Below are 16,343 nucleotides of genomic sequence, written 5' to 3'. Positions count from 1 at the left end.
TGTTTCTCGGTCTGTGTGCCTCTCGCTGATCATTTCTAAGCCAGATTGTCAACAGCAAATTCTCTCTCCATCTCTTCAGAGAAATGCCACATTGATTTCCAGAAGGAGGGTTCAGATTAGGATTATATGAAAATATAAGAGAAGATCTTTGCTATAAGGACCAGCTGCGAGAACAGAGGGACTGACAAACAGACAGAAGGAAGGTGAGTAGTGATGCTTGTTTAATGTTTTTATTGTGTTTTCTGCAGGAGCTTTCGGAGAAGAGTCATTGCAGTTTGGAGGGATTTTGATTGTGTCAGGAAACTTCTGTTCTATTATCTGCCCTGTTGTCTTGACTGTATTCATTCATCTTTTGATGTTTGAGTTTATCACCATGTTTAACCCCCTTGTCACTCATGATACTAAGCTGACCGCCTGCAGGGATCATCAGAGTCATCAAGGTCTGTAGGGACAGATGATTGAGGAGAAAGTCCCTGTTCTTCCCTGTGGATGCTTGTAATGCAGGATCATCAACAAACCTTTATTCATTGTAGTTACCTATTTATTTATTTATTTATTTATTTTAAGTAACAGGATACTTTACCTTTATATGAACAGACACCCTTCTCATTCACACTTCTACTTTGGAATGAGAAGCAACACATTTCCTGGGATAATCCTGAAACATTAACAATCAATGGAAAACTGTAATAAATGAAGAAATGTCAGCTTTTCCAAATGAAGCTGCAAATCATGTTGCACCCAGAGAAGACCTGTCTGCCAGTGGAGGCAAGATGACTTTACATGATCTGTTTAATCTGCATTCATTTACATTAATCTTCTATGTAATTGTCTTGTCAGAAGAAACACTTCTCAAGGAAGCTAATTGATAGTGAACCCTGAGAAAAGAGAGATAAATTAATATTTTTTTAAGTTTATATGCGCTGCACTGCCAATGAGCAGAAAAATATAGTTTGTGATGTGAATAATACGTTGAAACTTAAAGCTCTTGTACGAGCGCATGAAGGAGGGAGTCTTCTGAACATCTCTTAAACTGGATGTTTAAAGGGAGCTTCTGCTCTTCTGTTATTTTTGTCAGCACATAAAGAGCAGAAGAGAGATTAAAAGTGAGTGAAAACTGGTGGAAGTGATCAGTATATATTTGCCATTACAGTCACTGTGCTGCCTGACTTCAACATGCTGGTAATTCATAGTGTCTACTATTTTTCTTTTGCTTTTGTGCCTTCAGTGGCTCTTTGAAGCTCTAGAAGCTGCCTTCCCTGTATGCTGCTGTGGATCAGTGCAGTACGTCCATGGGAGAGAATGGCTCACAGGGGGGCTCCTGGTTTGTTCTTTCGTCCATCCACCCACTGTTCCTCTCCCAACTGTCCCCCTCTGCAGACCTGGCCGTCGCTGTCTTCCTCACCCTCACAGGTAAGCATGGTTTAAGACACTTTCAGAGGACACTTTTAGGTCCATAGTTGCAAGCTCGTGTTTTGAAGACAAGTGACATTCAAACACACAGAAATCTATTTAAAATTCTGGTCAAGATTTCAAGTTTCCAGATCTGACATAGATCATACCAGATTAAGCAAATACAGAATATATGATATAGTATACCTCAAATAGTTTGGAAAATAAATTATTTATCTATCCTAAAACTACTTAAAGGGGCATTTTAACATGTATTATATATTATAATATACAATAATAATAACATAATATTGGTGTTTAAGTGATTAACATGCCATCCCATCCTGAATGTTGTTAAAAGTTGCATACTGTAAAAGATAGAAATATTTAAGAAATGCATCAAAACACTGTGTTGTATGTATTATGTGTGCTGTGTGACTGACTGATTGTTATTTGCTCACGATTTGCTTTTTGTTCAGTAGTCAACATAAAAGAGCAAACCCGACATTGTCTCATTAAAAGCAGTACAGTTCAGGCTGTCTGAATACAAAACACTGGCATTGAGCTGCGCAATAGAGAAACACTCCTCACAGCGGGGAGGCTCTTAATCTTAAAACATTACATACTCTGCTGTCACAGTCAAGATTGTGCTCATTTACTTTGGGCTTTGTCTGGGTTGATTCGCTCCCTGTGAAGCAGCGTGAGTGTTCAGGTGGACTGAAAGCAGCTGGTTAGTGTGTGATGAAGAGGAAAATAGGTGAATAAGTGTGCTCTGATTCCAATATAAAGCCTTCTGGCGTGTCCCACTTCATGCAGTCATGCACAACTGGTGTTTCTAGGATTTAAAGTTGTGAATAAAAATGCCTGCTATACGTTCTTTTCTTTTCCTCACTATTACTCTTTCTCCAGGTGTCACATCAGTACTGGGGAATGGCACGGTGTTGTTAGTCTACTGTAGGAAAAGAAAGAAGCTCAGACCTCCAGAGCTCATGACCATCAACCTGGCTGTCTGCGATTTTGGCTTCAGCCTCTTGGGAGCACCATTTTTCATCATTTCCAGGTACAGAATACTTTGTTATCAACCAATAAGCAGCCAGGCGTGAAATCAGGGTGATGACTCTGTGAGTGTAATACTAACAACATCTAGACCAGCAGCCATTTGTCAGAGACAGAGGATGATGATCCATTAAGCCGGGGGACTAAAGCCCTTCTTTCTCCCTCTGTCAGCCTATGTCATGCCTGGGTGTTTGGGGAGACAGGGTGCCTTTGCTACGGCATTCAGGGCTTTGTGTTTGGCATCGGTTCTCTGCTCACCACCTGTCTCATCTCCCTGGACCGTTGCCTGAAGATCTGCTGCTTAAGATATGGCAAGTCTGAAATATTCTCCTAACACACATCTAAAAGTATTACTTTACATCCATCTGACTCTCCCTGAATAAACTGGAGCATTTCTTGCTTCCAAGGCACAAACATAAACCGTAGCTAAACAACATACTTTCATTTTCTCCTTTCCTTGTATTGATTTAAAGATTTATTGATTTAAAAATTATTCAGTGATTGCTTAGTTAACACTAATGGTCAACTAAACTTGCTGATGAATGGTAAAGTGGAATGTCAAGACGTCCCACAAGGATGAGTGCACATTATGCATACGCATAAACATGCTGCTTGAATATTCACACTAAGTGTATGCTTCTTGCCCCTCTAGGTCAATGGATTGAGAGGCGCCACGTAGCTCTGTCCATATTGCTGGTGTGGGTTTACACATTGTTCTGGGCCTTGCTACCTGCTTTTGGCTTTGGGAGTTATGGGCCAGAACCTTATGGGACCAGCTGCACCATCAACTGGTAATCTCTGATTTAATTCACAGTGCTGCTTGATGCCCTATTGTTTACATACACTAAAGTCTGCAGACATCTGTGTTGTCTGTGCACTCTCTGATTTGTATAATCCATGCATTTGCAGACAAACATGTATGCGATAACCACTCTGCCTGTGTCACTATTTCAAGGTGGAGACTGAGGTCATCTCTAAATGACAAAATCTATATTTTCCTCATCCTGATGTTATGCTTTGGATTTCCTACGCTCACCATCGTCACTTCATATTTGGCCATCCTGTTGACGGTAAGGATAACTGCTGCTTCATGATACAAAATGGAAGATCTGTGTTTCCGCATTTTGTTTTAATGTATTAGTCACTCGTTTAAAGCCACTGTGCAGAATATGAGAATTGCAGCTCTGGCTCCCTCTAGTGATACTTCTGAAAAAGACACTGTGGCAGACAGCAATTCATAACACTACCACTACCTCCTCAGACACCCAGGGGATTATCAAACGTGCCAAGTGAGAAAATGCCCTATTGGCCCAGATGCTCAGAGGCCCCAAAGGCCCTACATTAATTGTGTGAATACTTTTTAAATTTTCTTTACGAATATACACACCTAAAGCACTGTTGCAACCTCTAGGGGAAATGGATGTAACACAAAGCCTCCTGTTGTTTGACAAACTTAAATTGGGAACATATATAGAACAATATAGGGGAGCTACAAAAGAATAATGACCTGTGGGTGTCAAACCAATGACAGAAATATAACAAACATGTCTAACACAAAGCTGACTGATCTGCCCTGCACTATCCAAACAAAGCACAGTAAAGGCAAACACCCCTTCTCCCCAGTGTAAGTAGACAATAGTCAACATATGTGCTTGTATGTAAAATAGGTACAAGCTTCTAAACGTGGCCCAGTCCCAGTCTGAGTGACTTGGATTCACAGATTTTTGTTCCATCAATAGACAAACATGAGAGACAGTAACCAGCTGGTTGTATCAAATCACAGCCACCCAGAATAACAGCTTACATGGCAATAAAAGTTGCACACTGGCAGCTAAATTGGGAATCCTGGATTGGTGAGCCGGACTGGGCGCTCTCTTCCAATCACAGGTGTCGAGGTGGCAAGGATGGGCAGCAAATAAAAACTTAACAAAAGCAAAAAAAAAGTATGCCATCAGAATAATCTTAAAGATGCTACAACTGAAACATGGCTTTATATATGTTGTCATTTTAGGAATAAAGTAAAAACAGCAGCATTAACTGTTGCTTGTGTTTTCAGGTCTACAGATCTAATCGCACTCTGGCATCTATACCGTCCTCCTCCGTCAGTCACACTGGCAAAGACCTGAGACTTGCAAAGGTAAACCCTTTTGAGGATCATTTTCAGATTCCTTGATACACATCCTGCAGGAAAAATAAACTGTATGTTTATTTCAGATGGCTGCTGTGGTGTGCACCGCCTTCCTCCTGGCCTGGATGCCCTATGCTGCCGTGTCTCTGATCTCTGCACTCATTCCCAGAGATGACCAAGAAGCAGAAGGCCCTTTACAGACTGTGATGGAGTCCATTGGCATGGCCTCAAGCTCTCCAAATGCTTCAAAGATCCTAGACATCCCCTCGTTGCTCAACTGGACCGCTACAGAATATTACAGGCAAATCTACTACAATCCTGGGTACGAGTGGAGTGAAGTGAGCAACGTGAGTTCAGCCGACCTGAGTGACGGCATGTTCAGGTCCGCCCTGGACAAAGAAGCTGAGCCAATGACCAGAAGCCCCCAGACGTTCTCCTCTTTTCCACCTGTTGTCACCTTGATCCCTGCTATGTTTGCCAAGTCCCACAGCATGATTAACCCTTTAATCTACCAGATCATGAACAGGGAGTTCAGGGATGATGTCTGTGTGATGATCTTTGGCCAAGAGATGGCAGAGAGGAGGCATGTGCAGGGGAGGAAGAGAGCTTATGTGAAAGTTAGTAAGAAAGTAAACTTAATCTACTTCCACTGTTCCTTGGACACTTTGTCTTTAACAGGAACAATAGTACAAGTTTGGGTTTAGAAAACATTTGTCATGTTTTGAGTCTGTTGTTCTTATCTTCTCTTTAAGGAAGCATCAGCCTCTCCTACAGCCAGAGCTGGAGGAGGAAAAAGAGCAACCCCATGTCCTTGTCTGTGGAAAGAAAAAACAGAAATCTGAGGAAACAGAAGAAAAGAGGGAGCAATATTGGAGGAGGAACAGACTCCTGGGCAGATATAATCTTAGTGGGGGCCGATGCATTGGACTTTGCCTCCTTGGACACTGAAGGTAACATGGAGAGACACGGCAGCATCGGTGGACAGAGGACAAGGACAGATCTGAGAGGGTCCACGTCCAGAACTCTCACTGTCTGACAGAGAGACAGACAGACAGACAGACAGATAGATAGATAGATAAAACGTGTGCTGTGAAAACAACTTATCCTTGGTCTAATCAGCCAAAATAAGTGAAATCAACCAGTGTGGGTTTATCAGCGGGTCTAGCATTCAGATCATTAATAAAAACTTAAATTATTTGTGACTACTACTCAAACAAAACACTTGGCTTTGGTTCATAGTTGTTTCATCATTTATATTAAAATTGTTTAAAAGCTAATTGCTGCCAGCCTGGTTTTTGGTTGTGGTTGCCATATTATCCTGCTCGGGGACCCATGGGCACCATTAACCTGTGCTTGAATGCAAACACAATGTACTTCAAGAATATACAACATATATGAACAATGATCAACGTCTTAAAGGAATAGTTCAACATTTTGGGAGATAACGCTTTTTAGCTTCTGGCAGAGAGAGAGGTAAATGAGCAGTTGCCAGGCAACCAGCAGGGACTCCAGGAAGTCCAGGTTCACGGAACATAACATCCCGGTAAAAAAGCAAATTGTAATTTTTACACTCCAGTTTGTGCACGGACTAAATAAACGAGATATAACGCACTAATTAGTGAGCTTTAGAGGTGGTGGCAGGCGGGTTTTGTTACCTTTGGACTGTGTCCCCCTGTTTTCAGTCTTTGTAAAGCTAAGCTAACCAGCTGCTTCTCTTCTAGCTAACTCTCCACCAGAAGTCAAATAAGTGTATTTCCCAGAAGGTCGAATTATTCTACTGAAACTACATCTTGACACAGGCACAAGACAACAGCCTCAGGTTTAGAAAATAAAGAAGGGCACATTATCATATCAGCTGATATTGTGCTTTAGTCCATTTTTGTTTATAATTATCAAATTACCACAAACCAGTTGACACACAGTGAAAGTGGGTCTCTGGGGCCTCAGTTTTAAAAGCTACATTGAGTATTTTAAGATTTTATTTTAGATTGTGTTAATCATTCACGCTTGGCTCCCCATTTCTTCCTTGTGCAAAACAACAAGGTAATAGCGCCTTGTTGAGTGCTGTATTCCACAGCAAACAAACAGTTAATGGATCAGCGCTGCTCTAGTCCAGTATTTACGGTAGCCGTGCTCTTCCAATCCCGCAGCACTTGCTCCTGCCTGCGGTCACATCTTGTTGCCAGAACTTCAGAGACGAGGTGACACTGGATTTCTTTTTTTTATTCATTCACGCTCTGCGTTTTTTCCCTCGTTTAAGCTCGTTTATTTTGCGGACCATCTTACTGAGGCGCAGGTCCAGTGTCGCCGCATTTTGTATCCTTGCTCGCAGCCCTCTTGGAGTCGCTTTTTGTTGCGGACGGTCAGGGAGCACTGATCCATCAGCCGCCGTTAAGACGTCTCAGCTTTAAGGATAAGATTCTTATTTAGAAACGGTTATATAATCAGGTAAATACTGGCGTTTTGTGCGCACGTCTTTCGGGTAGTTAAACAGCTAGTTATTATTAATCCAATCATTGTATTCTGTTGTAGCAAGATCATTCCCGTCCGTGTTCATGCCAGATCTGCAGCGCTTTAGTTTTCCATACCATAGCATGAATCCTTTGTTGGGGGCCAACACGCATCTCCAACAGCATCCGCAGCAGAGCCCAGCGTCCGGACACCCAGACTCTCCCTCAGGCCTCCTGCCCGACGCCGTTTTCGGTGGACAGGACCCGACGTCTTTTCTACTGGGTGAGCAGCCCAGCCCCGGGCCTGATCAGCCGGGGCCTGACTTCACCGCACCCTCACAGACCTTACCTTACCTCCACCACAGTCACAGCAGCCACCACTACCAGCACCGCGGTGTGCCGCATCCCCCCGCAGCCATGGCTCTCAGAAACGACTTGGGATCCAATATCAGCGTCCTCAAAACTCTCAATCTGAGGTTCAGATGCTTCTTGGCAAAAGTACACGAATTAGAGCGCAGAAATAAGATTTTAGAGAAGCAGCTGCAACAGGCCCTGGATGCCAACAAGGGCTGTCAAGGTGGATGCTGTGAGAGCAGGGGGCATACCCAGGAGGCAGGTGTGCAGACCGGATTTGTTGGGACCATACCGCTCAGGCCAGGCTCCCTCCCCTTCCACAACACCAACAACTCAGCCAGGAGGCCTACAACATTGTTCCCACCACCACTCACAACAACCCTCCAACCTGCAACCGCTGAGAACTCCAGTTCAACCCAAACAAATGCCACTTGTAACCCAGCCATCACCATCAGCCAGTCCTCTCCCTGTGTGGACTCCCCTGGCACTGGCACTAAAACTCTCCCCAACACCAGCTCCACCAACCCTCCTCCACGGTTCCTTCCGGGCACCATCTGGTCCTACAACCACACCCGCAAGTTCGGCTCCAGTGCAGAGCGTCTGACCAGCCCAGGAGTGTCCTGGGTGCACCCTGACGGAGTTGGGGTCCAGATTGACACCATCACCCCTGAGATAAGAGCCCTGTATAATGTCCTGGCCAAAGTGAAGAGGGAGCGAGACGAGTATAAACGCAGGTAAATGGAGTGAAACCCTTTTTATTACACTTGTAACAGGCCTACAGGGACATTTCTACGGAGCATGGTGTAGTCCTGTAGTTTTCTTAAGTGTGTGTATTGCTTTACTTTGGAGGAGTGAGCAGAGCTGTAAAGCAGCTGCAGACCAGCTGTCTCCAACATAAGCAGAGTCAGCACAAAGCCTCTCCATCCATCACTTCCAGCCTGACCCTGCATCCACTTTGTGTCAGACCACAGAGGCAGGTGCTGCTGCTAGAAATACACACAAAAAATTAACACATCACGAGCTAAATATAAAGAAGAATGAAGGTCAAAGCTTAATAGAGACGTGTGAAGATCAGTCTGTGGCACGAATGTTCACATCAAAGTTTCCGGGACATTGACTCACCCATGGGTGTCTTAGTTTACAGGAATATTAGGGAAAATCCATTGTGAAATAGAGCTCATGTTGATTGTACAGCAGATTTTTATTTTGTGAAACAGAACAAGTCTCTCAAGATGAAAGACAGATCGATAAAGCCATCAAAAGACAATGCTGGAGGTGGTCCAGATAGGCCACTGTGAATATTGAAACCAAACCTATGATGCTTTAACAGCACCCAGAGTGGCTTTACTGGGACATGTGGACAATTGTAAGCCTTACAATTTAAACTGGATCTAGAGCTGAAATGATTAGTCTATTGCAATTATTTTTGTAATTGATTAATTGTTTCAGTAATTGTTCAAGCAAAATGCAGAACAGTCACTGGTTCTAGCTCCTCAAAAAGTATGATTTTTTCTTTTTTTTCTTTTGTTCCATTTCATATTACAGTCAATTGAATATTTTTGGGTTTTGGAACAAATCAAGGGATTTGACAAAATCACCTTGGGCTCCAGGAAACTGTGTTGGGCATTTTACACTATTTTCTGACATTTCATAAACAAAAACGACAAATTGATTAATCAAGAAAATAATCTGCAGATTAAATGATAAAGAAGATAATCGTAGGATCAAAACTCATTCATCGTTAGTGTACCAGTTTGCAACAATGCGTCGCTCGATGACATCACCAGTTCAAATCTGGATGCTGTGATTTCCAATTTAGGGATTCAGCTGTCCGTGTTAGCGGATTATTGTAATATCACAATGTGGATTTTCCCTTTTTAAATCCTTGGAGAAAACAGCCCACATTTTGTAAATTCCATAATGAATTTAAAGGATATATGACAGTTTTGGATTACGTATTATCTGTCCTGAGTGAACTACAGTAGCCCTCATGTTCCAGCACATTCATCGATGAATTCCCTCATATTATGTCCAAATGAGCAGCCATGCATTCATCACAGAGGAGATCCTGACCACAGTATAGTGGGCTCTTTGTGAATGAGGGAGAGGGGCGACACCAACTGCCCAAAAGTGTGTGACATCAGACACATGATTTCATTGTATGTAGAGAGTGGATGATTTACTGACCTCTTGACCAATTGATTGTTCAAATCAGTTCCTGTTCAGCCCGCTGTAAGGGGTCCGGGCTGTTTCTCAACGTCTGTGAGCTTACTGTAGGTATCACGTTACCTCGGGACAATGAGGAAATTAAATTTCTCAAAGTGAAAGTCACTCCTTCAGATTCATGGCCATTACCTATGCAGTCAAATATTTATGATAGATTTCAATTTAATGATGTTGTTGCAACTGTGAGTCATTTTCATATTTATTTGAGAACCTGTGAATTCATTTATCATAAAACTTTTGGTGCATTTTGCCTCTTTTTTCAACGTTTTTTTGACCCTCCTTTAGTCCATATCCATTCCAATTTTTGTTCTTTTCTTCAAGGTCAACTTATCTTTCTCACCCCCTCCTCTTTCCCTGCCCCTCACTCCACCCACTCTGCTCGTCACACTTTCACGTTCTGTTTCTCATGTAACCCCCACACACCGAACACTACCTCTCCCTCTCTCATGCTCCCTGCCTCTCTTCTCTCCCACTGCGCATACCCCTCTCCACACTCCACACTGTATCTGCAATGCAGCATGCACTGCAAGCTGTAACTGCTGGATGGGGGCTTGGCTTGCAGAAGGAAGCACTTCTCTGCTTTCTCTGCGCTTTCACCTTACTGATCAAACAAGCATCCTCTACGACAACAACAACTCCTGTTTCATGACTCGGTTTCTTTCAGATTTAGTAGTCCCTAAAGGTCTCGATGTGCCGCAGCATTCTGCATTTCAAACAGCATTTATATAAGAGGCTACAGATTCTGCAATTAGTGGATTTCCCTTGTGCACGTGTGTTACGTGAAGTCACAGAATCACATACAGAATCTGTGCTCAGGCTTTTAAATGTATTAAAGCTCAGATTAATGGGCCAATCATCTGAGCACACAATTCATCAGTGAGTGAATAAGCAAATCACTCACTCACACTTTCCCCATTTTTCGTGGTTGTGTCATTCAACTTGTATCTAGATTTGTATCCTAATATAATTTAACTAAACACAGACAGACAGTCAGCCAGACTGAAATCCATTTGCCATTTTTGTGCATGTAAAATGTAAATCCAGCACCTGACGGCCAACCGCCTGTGTCATTCCTCCGTTTGGAAATGATGGCAACTGATCCTGAAATTGCAGTTTTGTTGGGTGATTTTAAAGGTTACTCTGTGAGTTTTCTTGTAAACAAGCAAAGTTTGTGTTATTCACCAAAATGTATTGTGTGTATCTTTGAGGTCTAACAAACGTTTTGTGTACAGTTTCTTCCTAATAAAACATTTGCAAAGCCGATTTTTTTAAAAAGTACATTAAACCCAGCATTGTTTACATCCATGTTTACTTGCTAGTGGTCTTCTTCCATGTTTGCTGGCATATTGGGGCATATCTCGGAGTGTTACCGCCACCTGAAGTAGTTCAGTCATGGGACCATTCATACTTGCCTTTTTAAGCGGGTCCGGATAATGCATAAATGGACCATTATACTGTATATCTACGTCATAATGCATGAAAGCCATGGTCTGTATGTTCTTTGTCTGTCTGTTTATTCTCTGTCTCTTTGTACCTTAGATGGGAAGAAGAATACACTATGAGGATGGACCTGCAACAGAAAATTGGAGACCTACAAGAGGTAACATTATGTAGGCCTTTGTGTGTGTGTAGGTAGACATGGCTGGAGACCAACAATGCAGTGTGTCTGAATTGAAGGTGTCTTTGAATCTTTACTTCACATTTGACAGCTTTGCGACCAGCCTGAGTCATTGAAACAACCAAAATGAACAAAGTTAGATGTGACACTTCAGCTATGGCTTAGCTAAACTAAAAATACCATGAACATACCATGTGTGTTTTCCTGGCTTATCAACAATAATCTGACTTACTGGTTAAGTAGTTTAAATTACAGTTTTCATTGAGCTGATAACATCAGGAAAAATGAGTTTTAAATACAGAGTACACTGCAGCTGGTACAGTGGCAGGCAGAAGCTCTCACTCTGCTGGCACTGATTGTTTCCTTTGTGCAGCATGTATCAATACTACATTGCTGTAAGTCCTGACTCATACAAAGCTGTTGCACTCTTTTGTAATTGGTTTCCTTTTTTTTGCTTTGACCACCAACCATTAATTTAAGTGCACGGACCATTCTCATTTAAAAGTTATCAAAATCATCTGCTTTGAATAAAATAGAGCTTTACATTTTGTCTGTCACCTGCTTTCAGGTTGGTTGCTATATTTGTGCTTCCGGCAGCTGTGTCTTTATATACTCAATGGTTTGTTGATTTCCTGTGTGTGGGCAGGTGTGTGCACGTGTGTAACACATACTTGTGTGTTTGAACGCACAAGTACCATTGCCAGGAATCTGTACCTGACCCCATTTAGCAGGCAGCACCACATTAACACGAGGCCACAAGCAGCAAAACACCACTTGAGGCTGAGAAGGGCCTGACCATTATTACATATGAATAAGTCAACAGTGAGAATTACGATGCCATCAGACAAAGCTGGAGCTCCCCAGAGAAGATGATGCATTTAGGATTTACAATGTTTTTGTGTATGTAGGCTTTTATTTTGTTGATGACCTCTGCTTGCATAATGTAACCTGTAATTTCCAGTAAAGACAGAGGTGTGTTGGGCTCACTCTGTGTGTGTGGTGGGTTTGCACTTGGTGCTTACATGTACATGTGTGTTCTTTGCGGCTTCCTTTGTGTGTGCAGGACCTGCAGGAGAGTGAAGGCTGTCAGGACGAGCTGGCTCTCAGAGTTCAGCAGCTGAAGGCAGAGCTAGTTCTCTTCAAAGGGCTCATGAGCAATGTGAGCGCGGCACAACCTATACAGCCACATACTAGTCATACATACTCAGCTACGCACATAAGCAGTAATCACATGCTTCTCTGCTTCTCAGTGGATGGCATCTGGCATTCAACTCTTTAAATAACTCAATTAAAAGAATGTTGTTATTTACTTTAAATAATAAACCTCTTAAAAAGGGTTCATAAGATGTAACTAATGGCTTGACATCCGAAACAAAACTCCACAATCAGTAGTGTTTTCAATGTCAACGGAACATTTACTAGTATTATACATCAGTAATAACTCATTAATAAGAATAAGGTTGCCATGTTTTCTGTTCGCAGGTGTTAATCCTCCGACAGCATGTCTTTTTAGCTAGCCCTTTAATTCATGAGGAAGACCCCTCCAATGGAGTGCTTGACCACTTAACGCCTGGATGAGGGCTGCAGAGCATCTGGTCCCCAGTCCATTTGTTAACAACTTATTAACATTAACACGGACCTGCAGGCCTGATGGATTATTAAACCCACACTTTACATGGATTACCAACATTAATACATGCATATGTGTGTGTGTGTGTGTGTTATAGAAACACAGAAGTTGGTCTTATTGTTTGCTTATTACCAATCTATAAAGCATTAGTCATCCATTTATTTACAGCAGTGATTTATTAACATTAATAAAGCAGTAGAGTTCCCTTACCTCTGTCTTATCTCGGTTCCCTTCATCCTCTCTGTAGAACTTGTCAGAGTTGGACAGTAAGATCCAGGAGAAAGCCATGAAGGTGGACATGGACATCTGCCGCAGGATCGATATCACCGCTCGTCTCTGTGACGTAGCTCAGCAGAGGAACTGTGAAGATGTGATCCAGATGTACCAGGTACCAGGACTACAACTGACCAGTTAATGTTCTCATCTCTGATTCTTTTATTTGTTCATCTTTTGCAGTCACTTCCTGTTAAAGTATGTCTTGCACATTCATAGTGGTGGTCTGATCTCTTAATATTACATTCCTGCAGGTTCCCAACAACCAATCATCCCTAAACTGCCGCCGGAAACAAACTCCTCTGTCCGTCAACAGCAGTGAGTGTGAGGAACCTGTCAGCATCTCTGAAAGTGATGGGGGAGCGGTCAAAGACGAAGAGCACTGCGGCTCATCAGCCAATCAGATCAATGAGGAGATGCAGAGGATGCTGAACCAACTGTGAGCGGTCTGACTTTGAAATATGATGAGTATAATGTTGGTGTCCTTCAGTCCTGCACTTCCACTAATTCTTTTTCAATGTGTGTGCATTTATGTTTTTACTCTAAGGCGGGAATGTGAATTTGAGGATGATTGCGACAGTCTGGCCTGGGAGGAGACTGAAGAGACGCTGCTTCTTTGGGAGGACTTCCCAGGATGCACTCTGCCACCTGACCCTGCCCACCCACCAGGAGAGGTAGGCTGTGGTCACATGATTAATTTCAATTAGATCTCTGAGCTCTGGTTTTAAGTAATGGACCTAGACCTAAATACAGGGGATGGACAAAAACAAAGGCATCATTGAGGATGTGTTGATTTGCATGACTGTGTCTCCACCATAACTGATCTTTGCAACAGGATTATATCCAGACTGTAATTTCAGTCACTATTTAAGCCTCTAAGGATGACCATCACCCAAATCTGCTTTTGAATATGATAGCTATGAGAAGAAAATCAGTTTCTATACCTTCTGGCGTGACAAGCTAATTAAAACAACAAGTGCAACCATAGACATGCACACCATGTTTGTTTTTCTATTATTTTTATAAACCATTCACACCTGGGCTTCCGATGCAGTGAATGTCTTATTTAGAGCTTTTTTTTGATGTAATTCTCTGGGCAAAGGACACTGAGAAAGTAGAATTTGTATAGAACTTCTTGTCACTCCCCATCCTTCAGACAGCTGCATGTGTATTGATACTGTTGGTTCAGATTTCAAGGAAGCTTTTAAAGATCTGACATCATGTGGAATTGATGTGCAGCCGAATCCACTGACCTTCACTGCTCTATTGTGGCAGGGCCGTTTCAGGACAAAACACTGCGTACACACACGCACGCACTCAGACAGATGCAGCGTCTGGCCTGTATTGGAGTACAGTATGTTTGTTTCCAAGAAATGCATGTAGATATTTGTTTTCATTCACCGGCTGTGTGGTATTTCAACAGTCTGTTGTCCCTTTGAAGGGAGGAGCTGCATTAGTCAGTGAAATTTGAGTTGATGGCAGCAAAAAGCCAGCTGCGCTTTAATACATTGATTGCGTGATGATTAGCACTCAAACACATGTTGTATTTACTGGTAAGTGTATTTCTATATCCAGACATTCTGACCACAAACATACTCAAAATCTCTCTTCTCTCTTTCTCTCTACCAGGAGGACTGTCTGGAAAAGGTGATTAATGACACAGAATGTCTTTTCAAGTCCCGAGAGAAGGAATACCAAGAGACAATTGACCAGATTGAGGTCAGACTCTTGCTTTGTATTTTTAAATTTCAAATATGTTAAGCAATTTTCCTGTTCAACTATGTTGCCTGTTCTTCTTTCTTTTTATGCTGTGTGTTATTTGTTTATCCTCATGCTTGCATTGTGCATTGAGATCCCAATGCCACACTTTTCTAATGTGGTATGCATGTGCCTAAGGTTTGTGCGCTGTTTCTGCCTGCAAATCCACAAAAAATGGTTTACATAATGACTCAGCAATAAGTCTATCTATTAATGGTGCATCATGACGCTTTGATTAATTCCTCAATCAAAGCTCAAGAGCCCATTAATGCATTTGTGCCTCCTGTTTTCTTGTTAAATTGCATTGTACTTTTTGTTTTCTTTTAATCTCTCACATGTGTTATCAGACATATCTAGAAATGATTCTTTACTTGACATGACATAACAGCCGTGTGACACGTAGCAACAGTGATTTGCTCTGCATGTAGCCAACACCTCATAGTTGTGCAGATGTAAACAAATCTGTTTATGTTAAACACACTTACAGCATTTGTAATTTAACTTTTGGAATATGTCTGACTGCATGTTTTCTGACTCCAGCTGGAACTGGCCACGGCAAAGAGTGACATGAACCGACACCTGCACGAGTACATGGAGATGTGCTCGATGAAGAGAGGCCTAGATGTTCAGATGGAGACCTGCAGGAGACTCATCACACAGAGTGGAGACAGGTGACACACACTCACACTGCCAGCCCTGTCTGTGTTTATTTTACAGGTCCTTTAGTTTCCTACAGTAACACTTTACATTAAGTCCCCCTGTAGCAGTAACAAACATTTAGTAAATGGTTCATAACACAATATAATGTATTTGTACGCAGCTATGAGGACATTTCTTAAGTGTTTATTAATGTACAGTGTTTGTCAACAATTATAACTATGAAGACATATTTTATATTACTGCATCTGTGTTTCACTATATTGTCATTCATTATCTGTTTATACATCAGCCTCCACGTATGGAGTTATAGGTGACAAATACATCAATAAACACTTAAATCTGCTCACAGCTACATTATAGTGTGTTATGAAACTTTTATTAAATGTTTATATACTGTGTATAAATGCTAAATTGGGGGACTTAAAGTAAAGTGTTGCTTTCCTAGAAAGAACTATATAATTTGGTACTTTATTAGAGGTCAAATAGAGAAAAAGTTTTGAAACTGTTATTTCAGTCTCGTCGGTTATGCTGAGTTTATTAGCAGGTGGAATTTCCTTGAAAGAACTGCTTTATTTAAACCCCAGAAAGTCTTCATTTGTTATTGAACACATTAATCTTCATATTATTGAACTGTATAATTGCTAAATGTTTTTGCATGTTCAGCTGATCTGCTGTGCACTGAACAAACAATAAGTTTGTCCGCAAATCATTGAAAAAATACCAACTGAACACTGTCTCCATGTCCTTGTAATTTATACCAATTTACTAAGAATTTCTAAGAATTTACATTATGCTGTA

The 16,343-nt window shown here is 41.8% G+C and overlaps 2 protein-coding genes across 2 annotated transcripts; both read left to right on the top strand.

The window, feature by feature from the left end:
• Nucleotides 1-1,292: 1,292 nt before the first annotated feature.
• On the top strand, nt 1,293-5,612 carry opn9 (opsin 9). Its single transcript, XM_070911821.1, has 8 exons — nt 1,293-1,413; nt 2,302-2,452; nt 2,620-2,759; nt 3,101-3,239; nt 3,404-3,518; nt 4,505-4,585; nt 4,663-5,197; nt 5,329-5,612. Exons 1-8 carry the CDS (start codon nt 1,293-1,295, stop codon nt 5,610-5,612), a joined length of 1,566 nt encoding a protein of 521 aa, XP_070767922.1.
• A 1,519-nt stretch (nt 5,613-7,131) lies between these two features.
• On the top strand, nt 7,132-15,560 carry iffo1b (intermediate filament family orphan 1b). Its single transcript, XM_070912068.1, has 8 exons — nt 7,132-8,114; nt 11,146-11,206; nt 12,288-12,383; nt 13,102-13,242; nt 13,382-13,566; nt 13,675-13,801; nt 14,760-14,846; nt 15,426-15,560. The coding sequence occupies exons 1-8, from the start codon at nt 7,132-7,134 to the stop codon at nt 15,558-15,560; spliced, it is 1,815 nt and encodes a 604-aa protein (XP_070768169.1).
• The last annotated feature ends 783 nt before the right edge of the window (nt 15,561-16,343 follow it).

Source organism: Enoplosus armatus, chromosome 9, assembly GCF_043641665.1.
Source record: "Enoplosus armatus isolate fEnoArm2 chromosome 9, fEnoArm2.hap1, whole genome shotgun sequence".
Taxonomy (NCBI): domain Eukaryota; kingdom Metazoa; phylum Chordata; class Actinopteri; order Centrarchiformes; family Enoplosidae; genus Enoplosus; species Enoplosus armatus.
The sequence above is the reverse complement of the archived record's forward strand: the minus strand, read 5'-3'. Positions and strand labels throughout refer to the sequence as shown.

Bases quoted from the DNA above. Each gene is read 5' to 3' on its own strand.
- iffo1b (XM_070912068.1), top strand. From the start codon at position 7,132: ATGCCAGATCTGCAGCGCTTTAGTTTTCCATACCATAGCATGAATCCT. The intron at 11,207-12,287 runs GTAACATTATGT...TTGTGTGTGCAG, and splicing joins AAATTGGAGACCTACAAGAG to GACCTGCAGGAGAGTGAAGG. The intron at 14,847-15,425 runs GTCAGACTCTTG...TTCTGACTCCAG, and splicing joins AGACAATTGACCAGATTGAG to CTGGAACTGGCCACGGCAAA.
- opn9 (XM_070911821.1), top strand. From the start codon at position 1,293: ATGGGAGAGAATGGCTCACAGGGGGGCTCCTGGTTTGTTCTTTCGTCC. The intron at 2,453-2,619 runs GTACAGAATACT...TCCCTCTGTCAG, and splicing joins CCATTTTTCATCATTTCCAG to CCTATGTCATGCCTGGGTGT. The intron at 4,586-4,662 runs GTAAACCCTTTT...TGTTTATTTCAG, and splicing joins AAGACCTGAGACTTGCAAAG to ATGGCTGCTGTGGTGTGCAC.